The sequence below is a fragment of the Dermochelys coriacea genome, chromosome 14 (genome assembly GCF_009764565.3).
Source record: "Dermochelys coriacea isolate rDerCor1 chromosome 14, rDerCor1.pri.v4, whole genome shotgun sequence".
Classification (NCBI taxonomy): Eukaryota; Metazoa; Chordata; order Testudines; family Dermochelyidae; genus Dermochelys; species Dermochelys coriacea.
This window is the reverse complement of record NC_050081.1, coordinates 39,579,585-39,607,222: the sequence shown is the minus strand read 5'-3', so window position 1 is coordinate 39,607,222 and position 27,638 is coordinate 39,579,585. Positions and strand designations below refer to the sequence as shown.

At 61.6% G+C, this 27,638-nt stretch overlaps 2 protein-coding genes across 6 annotated transcripts; one reads left to right on the top strand and one right to left on the bottom strand.

Annotated features, from left to right (window-relative positions):
- The first annotated feature begins 3,785 nt into the window (after nt 1–3,785).
- Nucleotides 3,786–5,327, top strand: LOC119842616 (HLA class II histocompatibility antigen, DR alpha chain-like). Its single transcript, XM_038370996.2, has 2 exons — nt 3,786–3,825; nt 5,086–5,327. The coding sequence occupies exons 1-2, from the start codon at nt 3,792–3,794 to the stop codon at nt 5,310–5,312; spliced, it is 261 nt and encodes an 86-aa protein (XP_038226924.1). The 5' UTR covers nt 3,786–3,791; the 3' UTR covers nt 5,313–5,327.
- A 5,163-nt stretch (nt 5,328–10,490) lies between these two features.
- Nucleotides 10,491–27,345, bottom strand: BRD2 (bromodomain containing 2). 5 transcript variants are annotated; one of them, XM_038370874.2, is made up of 12 exons: nt 27,086–27,345; nt 18,714–19,014; nt 17,427–17,564; nt 16,518–16,659; nt 16,010–16,224; nt 15,265–15,636; nt 14,654–14,782; nt 14,311–14,550; nt 13,725–13,951; nt 12,252–12,562; nt 11,687–11,809; nt 10,491–11,463 (listed from the first exon to the last, which is right to left on the bottom strand). In XM_038370874.2, exons 1-12 carry the CDS (start codon nt 27,088–27,090, stop codon nt 11,333–11,335), a joined length of 2,334 nt encoding a protein of 777 aa, XP_038226802.1. In that variant the 5' UTR covers nt 27,091–27,345; the 3' UTR covers nt 10,491–11,332. The 5 variants fall into 5 exon arrangements, with proteins under 5 accessions (XP_038226802.1, XP_038226801.1, XP_043353128.1 ...); XM_038370873.2 differs by lacking the exon at nt 27,086–27,345 and adding an exon at nt 22,167–22,307; XM_043497193.1 differs by lacking the exon at nt 27,086–27,345 and adding an exon at nt 18,086–18,182 and having other exon boundaries at nt 17,427–17,616; nt 18,714–18,853.
- Between the last annotated feature and the right edge of the window lie 293 nt (nt 27,346–27,638).

Sequence of the window (27,638 nt, the reverse complement as noted above, 5' to 3'; positions counted from 1 at the left end):
ATTTCAAACTTGTGCTCTGCTTCTGGGTGACACCCCAGACAAGTTGGAGTCAGCTCTGCCTAGCCTGCTGGATGGCCCATTAAGGACCATCAGCTATAGAACTGACCCACAGAGAGAAGGCAGACACGCCTCGGGACTCAGCCAGGCAGGCAGGGACCTGCCTATGGACAGAACCCTGAGGTTTTCCAGGCCAGGTGATGGGCAGCTTGTCCTTGGGACACAGAAAGCAGAGGTTACATGGCAAGAGACTATAAAAAGCTGCTGCAGCTCCTCCATCTGGTCTTCAATCCTGCTTCTTACCTCTGGAGGGACTTTGCTACACTGAAGCTTTGAACCAAGGACTGAAAGACCCATCCCAGCTGGGGATGTTCTCCAGAGACTTGATTTGAACCTGCAGTTTATTCCATCACTGCTACAAGCCTGAACCAAGAACTTTGCCATTACTGCATGTCATTGATTCCATTGAACCAATTCTAGCTCTCATCTAGATCTTTTTCCTTTTATGAATAAACCTTTAGATTTTAGATTCTAAAGGGTTGGCCACAGCGTGATTTGTGGGTAAGATCTGATTTGTCTATTGACCTGGGTCTGGGGCTTGATACTTTGGGATCTAGAGAACCTTTCTTCTTTTACTGGGGTATTGATTTTCATAACCATTTGTCCCCATAACGAGTGGCACTGGTGGTGATACTGGGAAACTGGAGTGTCTAAGGGAATTTCTTGTGTGACTTGTGGTTAGCCAGTGGGGTGAAACCAAAGTCTTCTCTGTTTGGCTGGTTTGGTTTGCCTTGGTGTGCATAGAAACCCCAACCTTGGGCTGTAACTGCCCTGCTTTAAGCAATTTGTCCTGAATTGGCACTCTCAGTTGGGTCCCGCCAGAACCAGCATCGTTACAGTGACGGACAGAGGCCCTGAGGCACAAAGTTCAAAGAGGGGAAACCGCTGGCTCCTGCCAAGCGAGAGGTGGCTCCGACTGACCACCCCGGGCGCGAAGAAGGACCTGAGCAGGGCCGGCGGTGCCTGACGTGCTGCGGCATGAACCCTCCAGAGGGTGGCATGACCGGCCCTATGGGCACCGACAGCCACGCACGGGGGCGTGGGCACCTGAAATGGACCCGAGCAAGCACTTGAAGAACCTGGGTTTCCTGTCCCTGCCAGAAGTCAGGGCATAATCTTGGGATACCGAGATTTCCCCCCCATACCCCTCCCAGGGGGAGTAGTCTTTGCCAGGGGACTAGTTCTGACAGTTCCTGCCTTCCCTGGGGGTCCAGGTGCCGGGGGTGGGGTGGGGGTCTCCCCCCCATCAGAATGCCCTGAGCTGACATGTCAGGGTCATGGAGCTGTCAGCACAGCAGCGTCCCTCATGGGCAGGAGGCCACGTGTGGAGGGATTCCCCAGGCTGCCTGGACCCACACTCAAATGCCAAGGAGAAAAGGACAGGGATCACAGTGCCTCTGATTAGCCGGGAGCGTAATTCCCGGGGTGACAGGGTGGGGGTCACTCTCCCTTTCCCACCCAGGGGACAAGTGTGGCACAGACAGAGGAGTCAATCTGTTCCAGTGCTGCCCCATCGCACAGAGCAGTGGGGCCAACACACCATCCTGCTCCACACCCTCTGCCTGGACAGAGCCAGGAGGGTCCCCTCCGTTACTCAGCAATGGACGAGGGGGTCACTGGTTCGCTTCGTCGCACCAGGCGAGCAACTCTGCAGGTGCAGAGCAGTGGACGCTGCTGGCTAGAGACCCCCAGTCCCAGGGCCTGGAGCGCGGGCGACCCACGGGTGGAGACACATAGGACAGCACACGACTGTCCAGCTTTAGCATAAAGGCTCCAGTGAGCTGCAAACCAATGTGTTTTAAGGGTTAGGAATGAAATGGAATCAACCGGTCCCAATCCCCATCCCCTGGGCCAGCCAGTGGCCCCGTCCCAGGGCTGCAGTGGAGCCAGCGCTCACTGGAGGGGAAGGCCCCAGGAGCCAGTGCTCCCCACTCTGGGCTGTACAGACACCAGCTGAGAGCAGGGCTGTGTTGTGCCGGGCGCTGCCCAGACCGACGGGCTCTGCCCACAGGAGACTGACGATAGGACGAAGGTGGGATCAGCTCCCCACATTACAGCTGGGAACCGAGCCCCAGAGAGAGAGAGGGATTTACCCCCGTGCACACAGCCCCGACTCCCAGCCACCCCTGCCCCCTGGAGCTGTCTCTCTCTTTGCACAAATCCCAGCGGATACAGCGTCAGTGCCCTGGGAAAGGCTGGAAGCAAACCCTGGGCTGCTGTTTGGTGGGAATAAGAACATGTTGGCAGACACCCCGCGACCGATCTTAGCTGCAGCAACTTTCCTCCCCTTGGGTGCCGCTGCCAGGAGCTGGGTCCACCCAGCCCAGCGGCTCCGAGCGCCTCTGCTCCTGGCCGAGCGCCGCAAGGACGGGGCAGCCGGGCTGGCTCCGAGCGCAGGAACCCGGCCCAGTCACCATGCAGGGCACCACGTCATGCTGGGCTGGTCTTGTCCCGGGGGAGCTGGGATCCATGGAGCATCCACGGGCTGGGGGCACTGAAATGAGCCCCTGGCAGCCCAGCAGCATGGGGGGTGGGGACAGGGGTGTCTGAGCCGTGCACTCCTGCCTGCTAGCGCTGTGAGAGCAACTTCCCTCCTAGGGAGCAGGGCTGGACACAGTGGAGAGGGATGAGGGGGGCTGGACGTGGGGTAGTGGGGGACGCAGGGGGGCTGGAAACAGGGAGGGGGGATGATGAGGGGGGCTGGACGCAGGGTTGGGTGGGACACGGAGGACTGGACGCGGCGGGGACGACACAGGGGGACTGGACGCGGGGCAGAGGAGCAGTTTCTCTGAGTGCTCAAAACAGCAACTTTACAAACTGTTGCCACCAGTGTTGCACAGAACCAGTCCCAGCTTTCTCCCTGCCTCAGGCACGGGAGAGACCTAGAGACCCCTGGGCAAGAACCAGCCCCACACGTCCAGCCCCTCCACGGCAGCCAGCTGGGGACGCCCCAGCCCATAGCCAGCCAAACCCCAGCCCCATGAGAAGGGAGGGCGCCCCTACAGGGCAAGGAGGGAACAGCAGCCACAGCCTGCCCCCTGCAGGGAGCCCCGGGGGCAGGCTGGGGAGAAGGGACGGGGGTCGGGTGCCCCTGCAGGGCCCAGTCACTGACAAACCCCTCCTGGAGGTGCCGCGTCCATACTGGATAGCTGGACAGAGCCGCCCTACTCTGGGCCCTGCCGTGCAGCCCCAGCTCCGGGTTCCACCAGGAATTTGCAGTATGGTCAACCCCAAATGCTTTAAAATCCTGCGGTGATTTACAAATAGCAGCTGTGGGGTTTATTTGCCTTCTGCTCTTTGAGCCCTTTGGGTGCCCGGCGGTCACGGTTTGAAGCGCTCCCCACAGCCCCGAGGGCTGGACACTCACTTTGTCTGTAAGATCGAGGCTGGAATCGTCCCAGACCCATGTGACTCCTGGAGCTGGGGCTTTAGGACACAAGAATTATCCTGAGACTCGTGACACGATCCTGAGAGCCGGGAACACTGAATTTCTCCGTCTCCTCTCGGCGAGGCTCCGCGCTGCTGCTCTGCCCGGTAACAGCCTGGTCGGTGCAGGGATTTCTGCCATTGGGTGTGGGCCCCTGGGCCGGGCTCCCCTGGCGAATGCTGAGCGCTGCCCCCCAGCCCTGTCCCCCCCCGGGGTGTGACATGTGCCCCCCCCGAACCCCTAGCACTGCCAGCCCCACACCCAGCCCAGTGCCTGGCGAGAGATCGACCCAGGACGGGGCATCCCCATGGCCCTGCTCACCCTGCCGGGCGCAGTGACAGGTAGGGGTGGGGCCGGGGCTGTGACACCTGGGCTGGGGGGGGCAGCTTCACCCCCATAGCGCCCAGCTCCCACCCCCAGGGAGGGGACAATAGGGGGAGCTGTGGGGCAGGGAGGGTATGGGGGGGAGCAGGATGGGGGGGCTGTAGGGAGGAGGGTCTTGCCCCATCGTGGGGAGGGGACAGGATGGGCAGGGGAGGAGGGGGCCTGATCTGGGCAGGGTCGGGGCTGCAGGGAGGAAGGTCTCGCCCCCGTCAGCAGGGGAAGGGAGGCTGGCACTGGGGCAGCAGAGGGATCATGTGGAAGTCGTCGTGGTTTGGGTACGACGCTGCCCTGCCCTAGGGGTGCAGCCCCCCTTCCCCACAGGGACTTGGGGGCTGATCTCCCCAAGGTGCACCAGGCACAGGGTGGATGGGGGAGCATTTCTCAAAGAGCCACGCCAGGGCCAGACTCCCCTGAGCAGTGAGTGCAGCTGGGCAGAGCAGGGAGCCCCTGGACCTGCCCCCTGCCCTGTCCCCATTATTCTCCATCCCCCCAGGGCTCAGACCCACGGGGGGCTGACTCTCTCCTTAGCTAGTGGTGGTGCATCCCCTCTTTTGCAATCGCTCTGTGAGATCCTGCTGGGTGAGCTGGGATCAGCGAATGATTCCCTAGGATTTAGGTGCCCAACTCTCTTAGGCCCTGGGAAATCCCAACCTCAGGCCCGAGCCAGACCCCTCCCGGAGTGCGTCTGACCCCCCCACCACAGCTTTAATGTCTCTAGCTGGGGAGTTCCCTGGTCTCCCAGTGAGCGGCCCTGGGGTGTGAGTGTCGGGGGCCAGGGATTGAAATCACCTTGAGAACCAGATCATGGCGCTGCTGGGACACAGAACGAGCCCCCCCACTGAGACAGGAGAATGAAATGTCCTGCAGTAATGACGTCCAACTTCCCCCCGACACCACCGTGGGCTGGGGTCACATCCCCCTTCACATGCTAAGTGGGACAGGTCGGGCCCCTACTTGCATGGGATTGAAGTGAGCAGAAGGGGGAGTACAGGGGAGCGCACTGTCCCCTACAGGCAGCACTGACCCCAATGCCCCAGCACGCTACCAGAGATCACTGGGCTCCCTGCACCCGCTTTCCCCTCACACCAGGACGTCCCAGTGCCACGGTCATGGCTGGGGGGGGGGGGGGCCTGTGGAACCAGGGGAAGAGATCAGAGACCCCGTATCCTGGGGAGGGGCTGGCGTGGGTGCTGATGGGGATGCCCGTCTCCCCGCAGCGGATCACGTGCTCTCCCAGGTGGAGTTCTACCAGCGCACGGACCGATCCCAGCGGGAGTCCGGGGAGTTCATGTTCGAGTTCGACCGGGACGAGATCTTCCATGTGGACCTGGAGAGGAAGGAGACCGGCTGGCGCTTGCCCAACTTCGGCAAGTTCGCTGGCTTCAAGGCGCAGGGTGCCCTGGGCAACATCGCTGTGGCTAAATATACAGGTAGGCGCCACTGAGGCTGCAGCGAGGTCCGTGCCACCATCTTGCCCTCTTCCACAAGGGCTACCAACTCCTCCCTGGACTCAAGAGCCACAAGCTCCTTGACCTTCAGCATGGAGTTCCAGGAGTTGAAGTTATAACGGCTCAGGAGTGCCTGCTGATTAGCAATCCGCAGCTGGAGCCCCCCTATGAAGTACATCTTGCGGCCAAACACATCCAGCCCCTTGGTGTCCTTCGACTTGGGTGCTGCGGGCGGCTGTGCCTCTCCTCCTCCTTCACGGCCCCAACCACCAGCGAGCAGGGCTGCGGGTGCGTGAAGATATATTTGTACCCCTTGGAGGGTACGAAGTACTTGCGCTCCACCCCTTTGGCCGTAGGGGGAGTGGAGGCTTGGATCTGTTTTGGCCTTAGCCTGGATGGTTTTGATGAGAGACAGGGCCACCCTCGACGGACCTTCCAGGGCCAAAATGTCCACCACCGGGTCCTCCGATTCCACCACCTCCTCAGCCTGCAGGTTCATGTTGCGCGCAACCTGGCACAGAAGGGGCTGCCTATGGGGGGTGGCCCAGAGAGGGAGGTGCCTGCACCAGCCTCAGCGGGGAGGACAACGACGAAGAGGCCAAGGGGGGGAAAGAGGGTCCTCCCGAACTTCCTGCTTATCAGGAGCTCGCTGCCCTGTGTCGCTGACCGTCTCAAACTCGGGAAGCGGAGTTGGAATCGGTTCTGGGGGGCAGGGGGCACAATGCCTCCTCTGCACCCCCAGGAGTGGGCTGACTGGCTGAGGCCTCCGGCACCCTCGGTTCAGAGGCAGCCGACCAGGAACCTCCAGACTGTGCACCCAGGGCCTGGTGCTATGCCCACGGAGTCCAGAATGGCCACTGAGCTGGCCTCTGCCAGTGCGCCAGCCATGGCCCTGCCCCCGCCCCCGCCCCCGCCCCCACTTCAGGGCGTCCACAGCCTGACCAGCACCAATCCCACTCCGAGTACCTAGACCCCCATCTCCAACCCCGAGGAACAGGATTGGGACCATGAGGGCCAGGGTGGCGCTCAGTGGATCCGTGCCACAACCTGGAGCTGTGCCGGGATGGCGAAAAGCATAGGGATCAGTGGCAAATCCAGGACCTGCTCCTCGAAGGCGACCGGCGCCGCAATCAGGAGTGCTGATGTGATCTGGAGTGGTGCCATGAGCTCAACCGGTGCCACAAATACGACCGTCACCCCGAGAGGGAGCAGTGCCGGGACTGAGCAGTGCCGAGGCTCGACCAACGGTGCCAACGGCCAGATCATCGCTGGCTTGCCTCGAAACGGTGCCCTGTGCTGTGGCACCAGAGGCTTGGCATGGGTCAGAGGTGAGCTCGGTGCCATCATGGCGATGAGGTCCCTCGCTGCTACAAAAGGTGTGGAGGGCAGCTGAACTTCCACAATGCTCTGGGTCAGGGAGTCCAAGGGACTGTCCCGCATCCATGGGCGCTCTTCTCTGGGACACGCCCCATCGGCTGGCTCCAGGGGGCTGGGTCTCTGGGACAGAGCCACTTTTTGCTTGCTTCTGGTGCTGCTTCGGCACCGGGGAGCAGGAGCGGCGCTGCGTCAATGCCACGGGTTTTCAGTGCCGGGGTGTGGCGGTACCGCGGGTCTCAGCCAGAGTCCATCCACGGTGCCGCTTCCACCACAGCCGCTGGGGCGCTGCGCACCAAAGAACTCGCTGGGGTCGAAGTGCCGCCTCCATAAGGAGCTCCTTAAAATGAAAGTCCCGCTCCTTTTTAGTCCAAGGACGAAAACCCTTGCAGATCCTGCACTTCTTGGCTTGGTGAGCCTCCTTGAGACACTTCAGAGAAGAGTCATGGAGGTTGCCCGTTGGCATGGGCTTGGAGCAGGGCTTGAATCCTGCGGACTTGGGCATGAAAGCCCTCCCAAGGAAAAGCAGTCGGGATTAAGGTGACCAGACAGCAGATGTGAAAAATTGGGACACAGGTGGGGGGGGGGGTGCGCGTAACAGGAGCCTATATAAAAAAAAGTCCCAAAAATTGGGACTGTCCCTATAAATGGGGACATCTGGTCACCCTAGTCGGGATGGAGGGTAAAACCCCCCAGGCCAACTGCCACTAAGTACAACAAAAATAAACTACAGGTAGTAAAGAAATAAGAACTACTATCAGCACGACTATAAATCCAGGTAGGGAAACAGGGAGAACTTGCTGAGCAAGACACCCCAGTTCCAACGACCATCACGGGCAGTAAGAGGGACCTGAGGGGCACCAGGTCGGCAGGGTCATATATTGAGCGCCATGAAGGCGCCGCTACCAGGGGCTCCACAGCCGACCCGATGGGAGCCGCAAGGGGAAAAACTTCCCAGCGGCCGTGCACGCAGCGCACGCTGCTACTTGGAACGGACACGAGCAAGCGCTCGAAGAACCTGGGTTTCCCATTCCTGGCAACCAGCCAGAAATCAGGGAGTAATCTTGGGATACTGAGATTCCCCGCCCCCAGCCCTCTCCAGCCAGGGCCTTTGGACAGGCTGATCAAAGGTGGAGGGCTGGCCCCTGTGAGTCAGGAGTGGGCGACACTGGCAGAACCACAGCAGCCCCAGGGGCCTGCATGCTCTCACGCATAACACTTGGGAGACTCCTAGCAAAATCACCACTTCATCCCTCCCTGAGCAACTGCTATTCAACTCCAGGGCGAGTAGTCTTTGCCAGGGGACTAGTTCTGACAGTTCCTGCCTTCCCTGGGGGTCCAGGTGCCGGGGGTGGGGTGGGGGTCTCCCCCCCCGTCAGAATGCCCTGAGCTGACATGTCAGGGTCATGGAGCTGTCAGCACAGCAGCGTCCCTCATGGGCAGGAGGCCACGTGTGGAGGGATTCCCCAGGCTGCCTGGACCCACACTCAAATGCCAAGGAGAAAAGGACAGGGATCACAGTGCCTCTGATTAGCCGGGAGCGTAATTCCCGGGGTGACAGGGTGGGGGTCACTCTCCCTTTCCCACCCAGGGGACAAGTGTGGCACAGACAGAGGAGTCAATCTGTTCCAGTGCTGCCCCATCGCACAGAGCAGTGGGGCCAACACACCATCCTGCTCCACACCCTCTGCCTGGACAGAGCCGGGAGGGTCCCCTCCGTTACTCAGCAATGGACGAGGGGGTCACTGGCTGGGTTCTACGCACCGCGGAACTGCTGGCTGGAGACCCCCAGTCCCAGGGGCCTGGAGCGCAGGCGACCCACAGGTGGGACACACAGGGACAGCACGTGACTGTCCAGATTTAGCATAAAGAGGCTGCCCAGACCCACGGGCTCTGCCTGCAGGAGCCCGAGACGACAGGACAAAGGTGGGATCAGCCCCCCACGTTACAGCTGGGGACCAAGCCCCAGAGAGGGATTTACCCCCGTGCACACAGCCCCAGCTCCCAGCCACCCCCACCCCAGCCCCTGCTGCCCCCCTAGTGGACGCCTCCCTCCTTACACACATCCCTGCCGGCCGGCGACGTCAGCGCCACGGGAAGGGCTGCAAGAAACTCTCGGGCCACAGTCTGGTTGCGACAACCACAACTCTTCAGACACCCCACAACCCTTCTTAGCTGCAGCAGCTTTCCTCACCTCGGGTGCTGCTGCCCGCGGCAGGGTCCAGCCTGTGCCCAGCGGCTCCCTGTGCCCCAGCTCCCTGCCACGGAGAGCGGCTCTGAGCGCGTGGCACAGGGACCTGGCACCGTCACCACGCTGGGCGCTGCTTCACCCTGGGCTGGGGTGCACGGAGCATCCACGGGCTGGGGGCGCTGAAATGACCCCTGGCAGCCCAGCAGTGCCAAGGGGTCGCCTGGGCCATGCTGGGGCAGGGGGGTCTGGGCCGGGCCCGTCCACCCGCTGAGGCCGTGATGGCAGATCGTGCCCGGGGAGCAGGGGCAGGGCTGGACGAGAGACGGGGGGTGGGGGAAGCAGGGCCGGAGCAGTTGTTGTGAGTGCTCAAAACAGCAACGTAACAAACTGTTGCCCCAAGTGCTGAACAGAGCCAGTCCCAACTTTCTTCCCACCTGAGCCACGGGAGACCCAGAGACCCCAGGTCAAGAGCTACCAGCCCCACACGTGTCTATCCCCCCACGGCAGCCAGCTGGGGACCCCCTAGCCCATAGCCAGCCAAACCCCAGCCCCATGAGAAAGGAGAGGGCGCCCTCGGCAGGGCAAGGAGGGAACTGCAGCCCCAGCCTGCCCTCTGCAGCCCCGGGGTCCCAGCTGGGGAGCAGGGAGGGGGGCTCAGATGCCCTTGCAGGGCAGTCACAGATTTCCAGAGCAAAGGAGCCCGTGACCAGCCAGGCCAGATCCACACCAAACAACTAGTAAAACTCACTGGCCTGAGCCCAGCGGAGTGGTGGAGGGAAGACGCAGCGACCTCGCTCCTGCCCATCCGCGAGGTGCATTTACAAGTGCCCCCACGAGCGCCTGCATGACAGAGGTACTGAGCCCTGGGAACGCTGCTGGCGGACACAGCCCTAGCCTGGCTGCTGGTAAGCCCCTGACCCAATGGGCCTTTTGGGATCCAGGAGGTGGGCGGGCCCCTGCCCCAATGGTGGCTTGGACCCAGCTGTTCCTGGGGTTCATTCCCATCATGGGAGCATGGGTGTGGAACTGCCTTTGGGGAACTGCTGGGTGGGGAGGGTCTGGGGCTCCCCATCACCTTCCCTCTGCCTCCAGGCTCCCCACTGGCACCATTGCATCAGGAAGAGGATGTGGCAGCACCAGCTCTGAACCCAAAGCAGGGGCTAGGGCTCCCAACTCCATCCCTGGCCACAGCAACCCCTTGAACTCCCATGCTGGGAGCTGGGCAGAGATGGGATGTGCTGGGAGACCCCAACACTGCAGGGTGGGTCCCTGACTGCCAGTGCCTCCGGCTGGCCCCATTCCCAGCTCCCCCCGACACCCTTCCAGCCTGAGGGCTCACGACTCAGCCCATCGCAGGGCGCTAGAGTGCCCGGGGCTCCGTCCCCCTCTAGGGGCTGCTCTGCAGACCCCGGGGCTCTAGTTCCAGCTCCGGCTATGGGAGTTGGAGAGGGACGGGGTCGGTGATTCAGGACTCCGGGGTTCCTCTCAGCAAGTGGGGGGTATCTAGGACTCAATCCCACGTCTGCCACAGGCTGGGCGACCACATTCCCAGGCCCAGCTGGCACCGAGGAACAAGGCCCTGGCAGAGACCCGCAGAGACAACAGGGACTCCAATAATATTTTCTTTATTTACATGTTCCAGGCTGGAAAGGTCTGAACAGCTGGACCCGCCCTCAGGGTCTGACAGGGGCAGGCAGGGGACAGGGGAGGGAAAAGGAAGGAGGAGTAGAAAACAATTGTACAGTCAACATAAAAAACAGCCCCCCTCCCCCCCCGGTAAGGAGCATGCTGCCCGGGCCGTGCCCCCGGCCGACTCTGTACACTGCAGCTCTGGAGCCGGGCAGGCAACACCAGTCTTCTGCAGGGCCCCATGGCCCAACCGCTGCTCAAATAAATAAACCCTCCCCAGAGAAGGGGACGACACCACCGGCGGGACATGAGATGGGGGGGCCGGCAATGCAGCCCAGAGCACATGAGGGGCCTGCGGCATCCATCTGTCCAGCCAGGCCCTGCCCCAAACCCTCAGCCCCCCCCTCCCCCCCCCCCGAGCAAATCCAAACATGGAAGTTTCCAAACCCTTTAAAACCCAAACTCTGCCCTGGGAAAAGCTCCCATGTGTCAGAACCAAACCAAACCAAACGGTAAAACCTGGCTGGGGTCGTGCCGGGCCTGCACAGGCTGTACCCGGCAGGTGCCTTGGCGCCGACAACCCCCAGGGGCCTCCGAACTGTAAACAATGGGGCAGTGCCCATGTCCGTGCAGGGGGCAGTCACTGGCGCCCTAAGGGCAAGCAATCCTCAGCACCCTCCCTTGCCTTGGGGATGCTGCCCGCCAGGTGGAGCCGCTCAGTCCGGTTCACATGGGGTCTGATCCCGCAGAGCCTCTTCTGAACCTGCCCCCGCTTCCACCCGGCTGCGATGCCGCCTGCCCACTGCCATCGCCACCACCACTCTAGCCAGAATCCGAGTCGCTGGTGTCCGAGGACGAGGAGCTCGAGCTGGAGCTGCTGGAGTCGGAACTGGAGCTGCTGGCGCTGAGCCGCGACACGGGCACCTGTTGGGCAGACTCCGGCTTCTCGTTGGCTGCAGGGGAACGAGGGAGCTGGTCAGCAAACAGAACATACCCTGTAGGCTGGGCTGGCAGGGGCTTCAGGTCGGGAGCGAGGGGCACCGGCAGAGTGTGGGGGAGCCCACGGCTGGAACCATTCACCCTCACCCAGCTATGAAGCCCTGCCTCGCGGGATGCCAAGGCTGATGCTCCACAGAGGGAAGGCAGGGGCCCTCCCACCCCCTGCCCAGCACTCACCCTTCTTGGGGGGCTTCTTGGTGGAGTTGAGCTGGCCACTCACGTCCTGCAGCCGCTTCTCCAGCTCCCGTTTCTTCTCCAACGCCAGCTCCTCCTTCGTCTTTCCCACCGGCTTCTTCATGGCTGCAGCGGGCAGGACAGGCATGCTCAGAGGGCTCCCCGCAGCTGGCTGGCCTGTTGAACAGAGCCAGGCTGCCTGCCTGCGCCCCACCTACTCCCACCCAGCTTGGGGAGCAGACAAGCCCACTGCTGCACTCAGCTGTTGTAAGGATCCCGTCAGGGGACCCCATGGCTTCAGTCCCACCCATCTCTGTACCATGTGCGTAGGGTGCAGAGCGCACTGCTCCCCAATTTCTGCAGTAGGTCTCTGGGCACTTCACTCGTTCATGTCTTTACCCCACAGCCCCAGGCAGCATGGCAGGGCTGTTCTCACACCAGCACCTGGAGGCTCCGGGACTGGCCTGGGATCACAGGGGTCAGAGGCAGGGCTGGGAACTGAACCCAGGGCTCCCACATCCTAGGCCAGAGCCCAGCCCCGGGACCATCCCCCATCCTCCCCACTCACTCTCACTGTAGGGCTTGCGTGGCTTCTTGCGCAGGCAGGACAGCACGTAGCGCTCCAGCTCCCGCAGGGTGGAGGGCTTGAGGGTCTCAAAGTCAATCTCGATTTCCTCGGGGTTGGAGTCACGCAGTGAGGGCTCCCGCGACTGGATGATGTGCACCACCCGCCCCAGCTTCTCCCCCGGCAGCTTGTTGATGTCCAGGCTGAGCTGGCGCTTCTCGTCGTAGGTCATGGGCTTGCTCTCTTCCTCCTCCTCAGAGTCGTAGAGCATGGGGGGTGCTGGCAGCGCCGCCTTCAACACCTTGCTGGAATTCCTATGTGGAGAGGGAGGGTGTCACACACTGTCACCATGCACCAGAGACCCCGCTCCTCAGGGCCACAATGCACCACACAGCGAGCGTGCAATCCCAAATGAATCCAACTGGGAACTGAAAAAGCAGGGCAAAGCTCGTTTCTCTCCAGAGATTGGAAGGGGGTAAGTTAGGCGTGAGCTCTACTGGTTCCAAAGGCTTGAAGGAAACGGTGACCGGAAACAGCCACTTCAATTCACTAACTAGCGATAAGACACTCTTTGTTCACTAAATCAATTTTAAACACAAAATGTTTTGGCAAGTTTCCTTTTTCTTTATGTGTCCACGGCTGTTAAGGTCATTTCACTGAATTATCTAAAAATGTGGTGCCTTTTTAAATTGCATTCCAACTTCCCTCACAACAGACCATGACAAATTTAACCAATAAATGCATCATTCCCAATTTCCTTGCAAATAAAACACGTAATATAATGGCTTAAATAAAAGTGTTCAGTAGGTCTAGTACACGCTTCTGGAGAGCAAGAGAACCACCAAGTTTAGCACAAAGCTTAGGTTCAGTTGCAAATCAGTAAGTTTTAATGGTTTGCAACTAGGGAGAATGACGCTTTGTAGGAAAAGAACTAAATACAATGGCAGAACAAGATTTCAATCCAGATTATCGGATTGCTGATTAAAATCAATCCACCGTGATGGCCACAGATCCACCTCCAGTGGGTATCACAGAACCCAACCCACCACCCAAGGGATCTGCTGTGGAACTCTTGCAGGGCTGGGGGGCAGGGGGAAGCTGAGGGGTGAGCAAGACCCTTTGCTCACTCCCTGTCAGACACACCCATCAGGAAGTTGATGCTGCTGAGATGGGACCTGCCTTGGGACTCGCGTAGAAGGGGAGAGGTGCTCACACACCGAGCTCTTCCAGGGGCTCCCAGGAAGCCCCTGCAGCCACAGTGCAGGGCCCCCAGGAACTGCCCAGTGGGTGTCAGACCCATGCTACCCCCACCCCGGCAAGGGCCACCGGCCTGGGATCTCGGGGAGTCGGCAGCAGGCAGCCATCAGACATGTTTTGGCTTGTTCACACAAGGTCATCGCCACGGTCGATCCGCCGGGGAAAGAGTCATCACGCAGCTGCCCTGTCACCCCCGCGTATTCCCACCACCCTGCTCACTTGGTGATGCTGCTGCTGCTGCTCCCACTGGTCCCTCCACTGCTGCCCCCGGCCTTTTTGGCCTTCTTCAGCTGAGCCTGGCGTGCCCGCGCCTCCTCATCGCCTCCCCGGCCCTTGTGCTTCTCTGATTTCTTCTTCTTCCTCTTCTCCTTCCTCTCCCGCTTCTTCTTGGGCTTGGAGACCGGGCCCTGCGACAGGGCCGCCAGCTGCTCATGCACTGCCCGCAGCTGGGGGGGAGACACACCAGTGAGGGGACCCAGAGACACGAGGGGAACCCTGCGACAGGGCAGCCAGCTACTCATGAATTCTCACCATTTGCAGCTGGGGACAGATGCCAGGGAGCAGGGGAAGGGAGCTCAGAGACTGGGCCCCCATGCAAGGGGGCCACGAGGGAGATGGAAACGAGAGACAGGAAGGAAGACACAACTAGGGGCAGGGGGATCTACCTGCTAACTATGGGACACGTGGCAGGGAGACAGCACCTCACAGAGGAGCCAAGTGCCGAGGGGGGGCCAGTGCTTGGCTTGGTCCCTCCAAAGACAAGGCGCCACCTCCACACCCCTATGGTCAGGGTCGACGGCCTCACCTGCTCCTGCAGCTCCGCCAGCCGGTTGGCGCGCTCCTCCTCCGAGTCGGAGCTCTCCTCGCTCTCCGACGAACTCTCGCTGCTGCTCTCCTCGTCGTCCTCATCCTCATCTTCGTCCTCATCGTCGCTGGACGACTCCTCGGAGGAGGATTTCGAGAGGGCTCCAGACAGCGCTGCCGATGGCGGGTTGGTGTCCAGGGGCTCGTCCGGCATCTTGGCGTAGCTGAACTCGAACACGTCCTGCGGGAGGGGGAGGGTTAGCGGGTGCAGTGGGGAAACAAAGGCGTGCTTAGTCCTGGGGCAGGGGAGGGGAAACGTCAGCTGGCCCCGCTGCCCCACTCACCTGCAGCTTGCGAGCCATGGCCACGACATCGTGGTCAGGCGGGTTGTACTTGTAGCAGTTGGAGAACATTAACCGGACGTCGGCAGCAAATTCCTGCGCGTCGTGGTACTCCCGGTTCTCCATCTTCCGCTGCACCACGGGCAGAGAACACAGGGTGAGGGGGGGTGGCTGCACCAGGGAAGGGGCACAGAACCCCCACCCCCAAGGTTCTCCCCAGACTGGGCTGCAGCAAGGGGGCTCATACCAGCCCGTCAGGCAGTTACCACTGGCCAGAGCCTTCCAGGCACTGCTGGGGGCAGGGCAGCCTCCAAAGGAGGGGCAGGGTCTCAGGCTGCCACAGAAAGCCTGCGAACCAGTGACGCCGCCTTCCACAGGGCAGAGATGCAGGGCAACCCCGCAGGCTCCTCAGTGGGGGACCAGTCTCCTGTAGACCCGCACCAGGAAGGCCTCAGCTCATACCTGGATGGCAACGGAGGTTTCTGGGATGCCTCCTTCCCAGGTGTACGTCAATGATGCCTTGGGACTAAGCTCTCTCCCAATCCCCAGAAGAAGACTCCAGGACACACCCGGAGGTTCCCAGAACCCCTTTCCCTCCCTTCCTGCAGCTGTACCTTGATGGTGCTGAGGTCCATGGGGCACTTGATGATCTCGTGGTAGTCGTGCAGCCCCAGGGCCGAGGCGTCGACGGGCTTGTAGAACGGCCAGGCGTAGGCAGCGTGCTTCTTGGACACCAGGTCCTTGAGGATGCCATTGCAATACTTGAGCTGCTCGGACAGCTTGCCCTTCTTGGAGGTCTGGTGCTGCTGCGAGTCGGGCAGGTCCTTCTTGGGGGGCTTGATGGGGCGCCCGCTCTCCCGCCGGGTGGGGATCTTGGCCGCTTTGGGCTCCAGAAGGGGGGCCGACGGGGACGACTCCCCGCTAGTGGCGATGATGGCTGTGGTGGTGGGGGTGGTGGTGTCCGCTTTTCGCTTCACACCCTTCTTCTGTGGGGCAGGGACAGAGAAAGTGAGCAGTGCGCTGAGCCAGCCCCCCAGTTCCATGCAGGACTAACTGAAGCCCCAAACCACCCAGCACCCATCCCATGCGGACCAACTGCAGAAGCCCCATTGCCTCGCAGCCCAAATGCGAACAGCACCCCTACAGCCAAATATTTTCTGACCCCCACATGGCCAACCAAGCACAGCCCCTTCCTCCAGGTCTGCAAACGCCACCCTCTTCACAGCAGGACAGGCTGCAGATAGCTCAACCCAGCCAAATCCCCTTGCCCCAGAGGGCTGACCCACCAATTCCCCTGCAAGTCTCACCAGCGTCTCACTCGACCACCCCCAGCCCTATGCCAGACAGGTGGGTGCCTACCTTGGCCACGGGCTGCGTGGGAGCAGGCACGGCCAGCACTGGCTGGCAGGCAGCGGAGTGCAGTGATTTGAGAAGCGGTGCAGAGATGACCGAGGGGTGGGGAATACTGAGCACAGTGGCGGGGATCTCAGCGCTTGGGGTGTAGAGCGAGGTGTGTGAGACCGAGGAGACTGCGGGTACTTGGTGAGCTGCAGTAACTGCTCCTGCCAGGAGAGCTGGGGGAATACGCAAGCACCAGTTAGCACCAGCACCTGGGAATATAGTCACCACCACACAAGGACTGGCCCAATGTCACAACTGACCATGGAACCCAGGAGTCCTGGCTCCCAGCCCACCCATCTCTAACCATGACATCCCCCCCCCCCCCCATTTCCAGACCACCCTTCCAGGGGGACACTCATTCCTCATTCTGAGATCTGCTCGCCCCCACACCGGAGCTGCTGCCTACTGCCCCCCACCCCCGCTGGAGCCAACTCCAGCTAGTCTCCCCATCACAGAGCTCATGTACCTGCCGCCCGGGAAGCCCCCTTCTTGTGGCTGTTCTTGGCCACGGTGATGACAATCTCCTGCTCCTCTGCGGGCATCTGAGCCACTTTCTGCAGGAAAATCTTCTCCAGGGTCTGGGCCATCAGCACAATGTCATCCGTGGGCTGCAGGCCAACGCAGAGATGAGGGATTAGAGGGAGCAGGGAAGGGGCTGGGGCTCACGCCGGCTCCAGGGAAAGCCCAAGAAGAAGAGCTGTGACGAAGTGGGACTGTTCTTAATGTTTCCTCTGAATACTGTAGGGGTGCCTCAGTTTGCCCTAGGCATTTCTTAAGTCTCTAGGTGATGGGATAAGAGGGTGTAATTGTTGCAGATCGAAGGGCCAGGGTACATAAATGGCCGACACTCTGCCTCCTGGCAACTGACGGCTTGGCCCTTCCCCCCTGCAAGGTGAGAGCTAAAGGGTTGGAGAACAAAGGAATCAGGTGGGGAAAGGGACAAAGCCCAGAGGAGGAGGGGGTGGAGGAAGAGTCAGTTTCACTGCCCCCGCAAAATGGACCCGCCTGAGGGGTCCTTTTCTCTGTACCTACAAGCTCTGTGTTAGACCATGTTCCTGTCGTCTCATAAACCTTCTGTTTTACTGGCTGGCTGAGAGTCACCTCTGACTGCGGAGTTGGGGGGCAGGACCCTCTGGCCCCCCCAGGATCCCACCTGGGTGGACTGGCTGTGGGAAGCGCACGGTGGGGCAGGGGATGCTGAATGCTCCGAGGTCAGACCCAGGAAGGGGGAAGCCGGGTGAGCTGCGTGTCCTGCAGACAGGCTGCTCCCAGAAAGGAGACTCCCCCAGAGTCCTGGCTGGCTTGGTAGGGAGCAGGTCAGAGCATCGCCTGGGGACTCTGTGACAAGAGCACTGCAGGGAGGGCTGGCTCTCACCTTGTTGTAGATGTAACAGTTGGTGAACATGGTGTTGAAGTCCTGCATGCACTCTGCTGCCCCCCAATAATAGTTGTTCTCCAGGCGCCGCTTGATGGTCCCCATGTCCATGGGCTGCTTGATGATCTTGTGATAATCCTGCCAGCAGAAGAGCACAAGGGGCCAGGAGATCAGTCACAAGGCGTGAGCCCTACAACAAGGATCCCAGTCACACCCGCACCCCAGAGGCAAACGATCAAAGGAGGGGGGTGGCATCTCAGTCCAGAAATACCCAAGAGCAGCACACGGACACAGGAGCTGTGTAATGTCATTCATGCACACAGATCTCATTCCGGTTTCTACATTCAAGTCACCTGGCAAAGGACAGGGGTTGTATTGCCTCAGGAACACTTCCTAGGGTGCCTGCAGCGTTCCAGCCAATGCTGGATTCAGCCTCGCGTACAAAGAACTTCCCGTGTGTCTCAGGGACGGGGACCCCTGCGCACCCCAGAGTGGAGATCAGCTCTGCCGGGAGAAGCCTAAGCTACTGGGACAGCTGGTGACCATGAATGGCTGTGGTCCCAGTGACCCAACAACCTGGACTACTCCAGTCCCAGGCGGGGTGCGACAGGGGCTGGGAGACTAAAGCTAAGGAAAGAGCAAACCTAAGTGGAATTTACCTCCGGGCTTTAAATCCTTGAGCGCCACAGGTGCACGGGGGGCTGGCGTTTAATATTGGGGTCACGTGATGTCTTCTACAAATTCATGGATGGGAATCTGCAAAACGCATTCAGGGCACAAGAGATTAGGTGGGGAAGTGTCTGGGTTACCTGTAAAGCGGCTGCCTCACCTCATCCACACCTTTGGAGGGAGCAGTAGGGAGGAGCGGCTGTTCTGGGGAAGCTCCCAGGACAAGCCAAGCAGGCCGGATCTACAGGGACCTGGAGACCCTCAGCTCTGGGACAGCATGGAACCGGCTGAGAGAACACCACAGGTCAGGAAGGAGGAGTTGGGGATGGCACAGCCCAGGCACCTGCAGCTGCATCTTTGTGGCACAGATCCCAGGATGGGACAGTGCTGTCCCTGGGACTGTCAGGCTGGGGGGCGGTGGGGGAAGAGAATACTTTAAGTTAGGCCACACGGTGAAGCAATATTTGAATGAGGCATCCTCTGAACACCCTTGGAACTGCACACACTCCCCCAGCCAATAAAGATCAACTGGGGACACACACACACACACACACACACACGCACCTCCCACCCTCTGGGCCTCAGACACTCCCATGCCCAGCCCACAGGGCTCATTACCGGCAGGCCCAGCTTGACAGCATCGACCGGCTGGCGGAAAGGCCAGGCGAACTGATGTTTCCACAGGGCCTTCATCACCACTTTGTGGAGATACTGCAGCTGGTTGGTGACCCTGCCAGGCTTTTTGGGGTTGGACACCTCCGGTGGTGGAGGGTTCACCTGAGGCAGGTGCAGGGCTGGCACCGACGCCATGGTGGGGCTCTCGAAACCCTCGTAGAGCAGTGACGGCTTGCGGATCCGCTTGCCCGGGGTCGACTCTGTTGCCAGGCCCATGAGCCCAGTACTGCCCTCCCCCAAAATCCTGAAATGGGAGCAAAGACACCATTAAAAGGGCAACTCTAGGACTAAGAGAGAAGCTCATGCCATCTGGCCCAGGGCCACCAGCACAGAGCAACACTTTGAGCAAAAGGGCCTGCAGACACCACTGGGGCAGGACACCTGTGGTGCAGGGAAAGAACTCCCTGCCTGTTGGCGACAGCTACTCCTGGGTCCGGGAAGGTGCTCTTCTGGAAAGCCTCCCCAAAAACTATTCCTGAAGCAAAGCCAAGAGGCGCCTGTGCTATATATACACACCCACTCCTAGGGCACAATTCGTGCTGGGAAGATTCCTCTGCTTATCTTTAAGCTCCGAAAACATCCATCCAAAACTAAGCGAAAGGCGTACCAGGCAATCTGTTTCTCAGGGACTTGAATTCTCAGCCCCACCCGTGCCCAGGGAGAGGCCATGAACTCTAGCCAGTTGCTGCTAGCCTAGGGCTACATTCCCAACTGTTTCTATGGGAGCACGAACCAAGGGCCTTTCCTAAGGGCCCAGACCCCAGAGATCTTGCTGTCCAACACCAACGCCCCACACAACACTAGTGTGTCACCAGTGAGGGACTAGCTACAAATCCACACTGCAGGCACCAGAGAGATTCAGGGCTGCAGAGCCAAGGTTCTGGCACACATCCAGGTTATGTCTGGAAACAAAGGGTGGCAGATTAGCTCCATGAAAAGCCTCATCTATTTCTATCCCTTCTGGACAGGACTGTTCCCTAGAAGTCACTGCCCAAGGTCCCTAGCAGAAGATACCGAATGGCACAGGGCAGGGCACTGCACCAGGAAATGGAAGGGACAGGAGATGGGGACTCCACTTAGGCAGCATTACACGCCCATGAGGCACAGGTAGCAGAAGTCACACCACAGCGGTCTCCTGCTCCTCAGCAATCTAGCATGGAAGAAGCTATAGATTCATTCCTACTTTAGGGCAAGTCTGACCTCCTGCGTATCCCAGGCTGGTACATTTCAGCCATTTCCCTCTAATGCTATGGGTCGCCAGGGCCAGCGTCAGACTGTCACCGCCCAGGGCTCAGGCTTCTGCTTCAGCCCTGGGTGAATGAGTTCAGGTTACAGCACCCTGCCCCCCCAACATGAAGCTCTTGGGCCTTTGGCTTTGACCTCCCCCAGCCGGCTCAGGTCCCCACTCCTAGGGTTATTTAGTCATTTTTGTTGAGAACCCCTGCTCTAATGAACCGAGGCACGTGCCCTATACAGAGCGGAGCTGTGCACACTAGCCAGAGACAGACAATGAATAAACTCAGGAGAACAGCATCCCCAGGGCCAAACTGTAAGGAACCAGACATCCCCACCACTCTTCTTAGAGGCACACACAGCAAGGCAATGGTAGGGGCTGGGACTGTGTCACCAGGTTGCTATGGGGCCCTCTAATCACAGCCCTGTAATAACCAGGGGAACTGACCAGCTGTTACAATCCCAGTTCACAGCCTGCATCGCACTTAACAAGGAATGAGGTGGGGGGTCCCCTGGCTCCACAGTTTGGGGAACCTGGGTTTCTTATACCTGGCAACCAGCCAGAAATCAGGGAGTAATCTTGGGATACTGAAATTCCCCGCCCCCAGCCCTCTCCAGCCAGGGCCTTTGGACAGGCTGATCAAAGGTGGAGGGCTGGCCCCTTAGTAGATCTAGTCCACACCTGAGAAGCTTATTTTCCACACAGGGGATTTAAGTCACCCCCACAAGGCTGCATATGCTTCTGTTTGGGTTGGGTTCAGTGTCAGGTCCAGCCCAGGTGGTCCCCTTGGGAGGTCTGGAGAGAGGCTGAGGTCATAAGCAATCCCAAAGGGTTGACCTCACACCTGTCCCCTCTCAGGCACTGGAGATAACAAGGGAGCTGGAAGCAGGGATCGTGGAGTAGAATTCTCTATGTTGTACAAATCAGACAGGTTTCTAATGACCCCTTCTTGCCTTAACATGAACCTATGAATCCACTCTTTCTACCTCCGTGGACTAGGAGCAGTGGTGGGAGCAGGCCAGGGACAAGCTGGCAAACTGGCCACCCGCACAGAGGGCTGACATGTGCCTGACTGCAGCCCTCCTCCCTCTGCCACAAGCATGACTGCACAGAAAACTCACCCCTCCCAATACATTCCCCAACCCAAGCCCTGAGAGAAGCCCCAGACCCCATTCCAATGACCCTGCTGTAAGGCACAACTGCAGTGACAGCACAGCCCCACCTCTGGGCAGGCCCCCATCAAACACCCCAATCACCGAAGCCAAGAAATAGCAGTGCAATGAAAGCTGTGCTAGGACTCAGAGTACCCATGCACATAACACCAAAACGTGGCAGGTGCAGACCCAGTATCCTCCCACAAAAGAGCAGGATAGAAATTGATTCTATGTAAATAACCCCAGACCATCAAATGCATAAATTCCCTACATAATACAGGAACCCCAGAGGCAGAGCTCCCTCATTTAACACATTGTTTATCTAAAAAAAAAAAAACAAAAACCACTCCACAAATACACTGGCAGCATCTGGCGCTCCCAATTAACATAATAAAGCAAATAGTTACTACACAACTAAACAGTACCTCCACATGCAGTGACATTGGCCGGCAAAGCACACCCTTGTAAGTAGGAGCTGGCACCCCCAATTAACTGTGCATTGCAGAAACACAGGCTGCCAGGCGCCTTGCTACCATAAAGCGAATCAATGAAAAACCCTAACCCTGCATAAATAGAAGGTCCCCAATTTGTTTCCCTCTCCCCCATGTAACATAGCACTAATCACATACAACAGTGCTGAAAAGTAATGCTGAACAGCAACTTTCCCCACTACGTACCACGAGGACACTGAATGCAAGTATCCCCCAGTGCAAACCAGTCACAGGCCCCAGTCCCTCCATTTACCCCAGTAATGGAAAGTGACGGTGTAAATAAACCCAAGTCATCTAACACATGACAACGGGTCACTGAAGACGCACCATTTCCCTGCAGTAGAGGCAGCAACGCAAGACAGCTTTGCCCAGAACATACATGGGGCCTGCTGGGGGCAACCCCAATCAAAACCGGTGGCAGAGCCCACTGCCGCCATCCCCTGGGCATACCACACCGCCATGAAATGCAAACCGGGGGAGAGCCCAGGCTCCCCCAGGGAGAGACCTAGGTACCTACTTGTTGTGGGGATTCACATTCTGCAACATGCCTGCAGCTGCTGCTTTCCAGGGTCTCTCTCCCAGGAGTCCACCTCCTCCTCCTCCTCCTCCTCCTCCAGGTTCTGTGTCCTCGGATGACCCCCCCACTTTGCCAGGATGCGGGGGGCAGGCGTGGGGAAGAGCAATCTCAGTGACACATGCTGTGACCGCACCTCTGGGAGCAGGGGTGCCCGCTGCCGAGCATCACAGACGGAAGGCGGGCGGCTCCCCCCAGCACGCCCTTCACACGAGGGGGGAAGGCGCTAGGGGAGGGGGATCAGCCTGGCACCCCCTCCCCCCCCGCCGGTGGATTCTAACCAGATGCAGGGGCTCAGGCTAGCAGCAGCCGGGGTGCCGGGCCCATGCACAGCAGCGGGCCCGATGGTCTCCAGCTAGGCTAGCAGCGGCACCAGCAAGGGGCGGGGGGCACCAATCCAAGGAAGCGGGGACCCCAGCACCATTCACCGGAGTTTACATGAATGGAAGCAAAGAAAATGGCGGCGGCGGCAGCTGCGGGGGGGATGCAGGGTGGGGGGCCCCCCTCTTCGGAGCCCCCGACGGGCTCCAAATCCTGACGGGATCCGGTCAATATAGGGCTCGTTGGGTCCCTCGGCTCCTCCTCTGCCCGTAGAGGCCGGTCCCGAGAAGGATGGTCCCCGTCAGGGAGGCGGATGGCAGTGGATTGTGCTGGGATCACTGGCCCGGCTCCATCTTGGCTGCCAGGGGCATGGGAGCGTTCTGCGAGGGCCCTCGAGGCCGCAGGCAGGGGTCTCTACGGAAGCCGGGGAGGTCCTGCGAGCCCGTCGGTGGTGTGGAGGCGGGGGTTGGGGGCCGCCCGGCGGAGGATGGATCCGGATTGAGTCCGCCCCCTTCACGGACCAGGCCTCGACCAGCTCCTTCCTCCGCTTCAGCGAAATGGCGCCTCCCGGCCTGCCCCCGGTCGGCCTTATATAGACAGCAGCTCGCCTCTGATTGGGCGTCGACAGCTGTGACATCACCCCACCGTCCGGACTCGCCCCTTCGCCGGCTCATTGGGCGGAGGCTTGCCAGGCGCCGCGTTCTGATGGGCCTCCATAACCATCAGTCACATACCCCCTCGTCCCCGCCCCCTCGTCAGGCGCCCGAGCCGCCGGCCTAGGCGTCGCGCGCTGCCATTGGCCAGCGCTGCCATTCGTTGCTGGCTAACTGGCTGCCGAGGCACGCGGGGGCGGGGCGACCGTTGGAACTGGCAGTTGGATGTTGTTGTTCTGCACCCCGCGAAGGAGGGGGAGAGAAGCGCCATTTTGAGCTGCAGCAGGGAACGGGCGGTGCTCCCTTCAGACGGCCCCGCACCCCCATACTCAGCCAGCCGCTCCGAAAATCCTGTCTCAGACGTGCCCCCGAAGTCGCGCCGCCCCTCAGCCTGGGCGCCCCCTCGCCCCAAAAGACGGAGAGCCCCAATAAAAGATGCAAGGCACCCACAAACCTGTCAGAAAACCTGCCCCAACCTGGTGACCCCAAAACTAAGCTGGCACTTGTGCCAACGCCTGGCGCTCAGTCCAGCCCCTGCTCGGACGCGGACAGCAGCGTCCCCCATCCCAGCCATACCCCACCTATGCAGTTCGGGCCCCCCAAACATGGGGTACGCGAAATCCCGCCCGAAACGCATCCCTATGCCCCCCACAATGCTAACATCTCCCTCCCCATCCTGCTCTCACCCCAACCTCTCTGCAGCCCCCCCTCAGAACAGATCTCAACAGCAGCGCCCCCCCATCCCAGCGAACCCCGATAACCCACAGACGGCACCAAAAATCCTCTCCGAAAACCACTCCAACCCCCCCGGAACTCCCGTCTCCGCACCCCCTTCCGAGCTGAGCCCCCCAGCGCGGGCGCTCATGGCGCCATCGCCCCCAGCGACCTCCCCCTCGTGCCCCGGCACCTTTCGCACCGCGGGGCCGGCTCATCTCGGGGACACAGAACCCCAGGAGGGAGCCGGCCGGCCGGGCTCCCCCGAGGGGCAGATGTGGGGGTTCTAAGTCACCCCCAAAGTGGCCAGCAAGGGTAAGCGAGCGGGGCTTCTCCCAGAGCGCCACGGGTCGCCGGCGGGACGGACACGTTGCGCTGGGCCTCCGCTGCCAGCCTGTCTCCAAGGCGCGGGCAGCCGCCATCTTGGCAGCCCCGCTCCCTCCGCCTCCCCCCTAGGGCGGGCAGCAAGTCTCCGGAGGGCGGGGAAAGGGACGATTACGGGGTAACTGGAGGGGGCGCCGGGGGGCTTTCGCCCCCCTTGTCCCGCAGGCGGGCGTGGGCCCCGCCCCGCCTTCTCCGCCCTCATTCAGCGAGACGGTTCCCCGCTCACGCCGCGGTCCCGGGCTGAGCCCCAGGCGGGACGGCGCTGCTGCGGGCATCGGGGATCTCCGAACAGGGGCTTAGAGCCACACGCAGCGCGCAGGCCGAGCCCGCCCCTCAGCTCTGCCTGCAGCGGCCATTTTACACGGGCCGCTCCCAGCCCGACGCCCCAAGAACCCCCCGGCGGCTCAGGCGCGGCCCCTGCAGGCTGGCGGACGCGGCGCGCCGCGAAGTCACCAGGTCTTTGCGCGAGGCGGGCCCGCGCGCTCCCGCTGCAGGGCCCGCGCGCTCCCGCAGCCATGACCCAGCGTCGCCCCGGCCGCGGGAAAGGGCCCTGCAGGGACAGATGTGCAGTTGGGGAGGGCGATGCGAGGGATCTGGGGGTGTTCAACCCCTTGCGCTGCAGGCAGTGAAGAGCTGGGAAGGCCCCGGCAGATTTGAACCTCATTTGTCCTGGTACTTTACATCCGACCCCATCATTTCATATGGTTGCTTCGTACCAATATTTGGTTTTAAGCATCTTTTATGGTTGGCACCAACTCTCCGCCTCTCTCTCGCCCACTCACCCCCACGGCTGCTTATCCAAGGGGCAAATACCCCCTTTGTGCAAGGTCAGCAACAGACCCCTGGGCCACGGCGGAACCAGCCCCCTTTCGAGTAACTGCGCTGCCCCTACCCTGCGTGAAACCCAGATCCCAAGCCAGGAGAACGCCCATCGCACAGGCCCCTGCGCTAACCCCGAGATACGGCCACACCCCTATTCGCCTTCCCCCCACTCCAGGGCTCCCACTGCCCCCCTTCCCCAGAGCAATCCCCACCCCTAGCTCCCTCAGCCCCCCTCCACAGCAACCCCTCAGCCCTCCTTGCCCTGACTGACGCCGGCTCCCACTTCCCTCCTTCCCCACAGTGACCCCCACCCCCTTCTCCAGACTGGCCCCCCCCAGGCTCTCGCTGCCCCCTTCTCCTAGGGATCCCCACCCCAGAGATCTCCCCCCGCCCCTACCCCGACTGGCCCCAGCCCAGGCTCTCCCTGTTCCTTCCCCCCAGGGATCCCTCCCCCCAGGGATCCCTCAGCCCTCCCCCCAGGCTCTCGCTGCCCCCTTCTCCCAGGGATCCCCACCCCAGGGATCCCTCAGCCCTCCCCCCAGGCTCTCGCTGCCCCCTTCTCCCAGGGATCCCCACCCCAGGGATCCCTCAGCCCTCCCCCCAGGCTCTCGCTGCCCCCTTCTCCCAGGGATCCCCACCCCAGGGATCCCTCAGCCCCCCCCCAGGCTCTCGCTGCCCCCTTCTCCCAGGGATCCCCACCCCAGGGATCCCTCAGCCCTCCCCCAGGCTCTCGCTGCCCCCTTCTCCCAGGGATCCCCACCCCAGGGATCCCTCAGCCCTCCCCCAGGCTCTCGCTGCCCCTTCTCCCAGGGATCCCCACCCCAGGGATCCCTCAGCCCTCCCCCAGGCTCTCGCTGCCCCCTTCTCCCGGGATCCCCACCCAGGGATCCTCAGCCCTCCCCCAGGCTCTCGCTGCCCCCTTCTCCCAGGGATCCCCACCCCAGGGATCCCTCAGCCCTCCCCCAGGCTCTCGCTGCCCCTTCTCCCCGGGATCCCCACCCCAGGGATCCCTCCGCCCCCCCCCAGGCTCTCGCTGCCCCCTTCTCCCAGGGATCCCCCCCCCAGGGATCCCTCAGCCCTCCCCCCAGGCTCTCGCTGCCCCCTTCTCCCAGGGATCCCCACCCCAGGGATCCCTCAGCCCTCCCCCCAGGCTCTCGCTGCCCCCTTCTCCCAGGGATCCCCACCCAGGGATCCCTCAGCCCTCCCCCCAGGCTCTCGCTGCCCCCTTCTCCCAGGGATCCCCACCCAGGGATCCCTCAGCCCTCCCCCCAGGCTCTCGCTGCCCCTTCTCCCAGGGATCCCCACCCCAGGGATCCCTCAGCCCTCCCCCCAGGCTCTCGCTGCCCCCTTCTCCCAGGGATCCCCACCCCAGGGATCCCTCAGCCCTCCCCCCAGGCTCTCGCTGCCCCCTTCTCCCAGGGATCCCCACCCCAGGGATCTCCCCCCGCCCCTACCCCGACTGGCCCCACCCCAGGCTCTCCCTGTTCCCTCCCCCCAGGGATCCCTCAGCCCCTCCCTTGCCCTAACCGGCCTCACCCCAGGCGCTTACTGCCCCCTTCCCCCCACCCCAGACCCCCTCCCCCTGTCAAGCCTAGCCCCTTTGCTCCAGGAATCCCCAGCCCCCCAAGAGCCTGTCCTCACCCCCACCCGAGTTTCCCCAAATTAATAAGACCTATGCTAATGTTTGCTAATTACCACCCTAGACTGTTCGTTACGGCACCGTACCCCTCCCCCCCGATTATAAAGCCCCCCCCCACTGTTCGGCCCCACACAATGGTGGCGCCCCCCACGAGCAGACCACGTGACCCAATCGATGGGCGCGAGAGTCCCGCGCCCGACTATCACCGCCATCCTCGGCCCCAATTGGCGGGAAATCAGCGCGGGGGCGGGCACACGATTGATTGACGGCTCCACACGCCACGTGGCTCTCCCCTCCCCCCAGCCCTTAAAGGCACAGGACGCACTCACCGCATGGGCTGCCGGGCGGGCGGCAAAGCCCCGGCCCGGGGTGCGGGGGTCCCATCTCCTCGGCCCCCGGCGGAGCCCGGCCGAAATCCCCGCGGCGCGGCGCCCCGCCCGGGTGGGGGCCCAACGCATCCCGGGGCGGAGGGAGCCGCCGCGTACGTCACCGCCGCGCTGATTGGCTTCCGCCGTCACGTGACGCGCCACCTCGCTCTCCCCCCCCTCGGGGGCCGATCCCCCCCGCTCGGTGCCGGGAAAGCCGCTCGGGGGCCACGCGCCGGCCGGGCCCGAGACGCGGGGCCCGCGGGGGGGGCCCTGCCCACCAGGCCCCCCCGGGCTCCTGCTTTGGGTTAATGTCAGCATGGCGGCAGCACAAGGAGCCCAGTGCGCGTGCGCGGGGAGGGGCGCATGCGCGTTGGGCTCTCGCTGCGGACCCGACTCTCCCACACCTCCTCCAGGGCTGGGCGGAGCCGGCCGCGAGCTGCTGCTCCGCGGGGGAGGGGCGGCAGCCTTGGGAGCAGGCAGCGCTCTGCAGTGTCTGGGGCAGCGTGCACGTGAC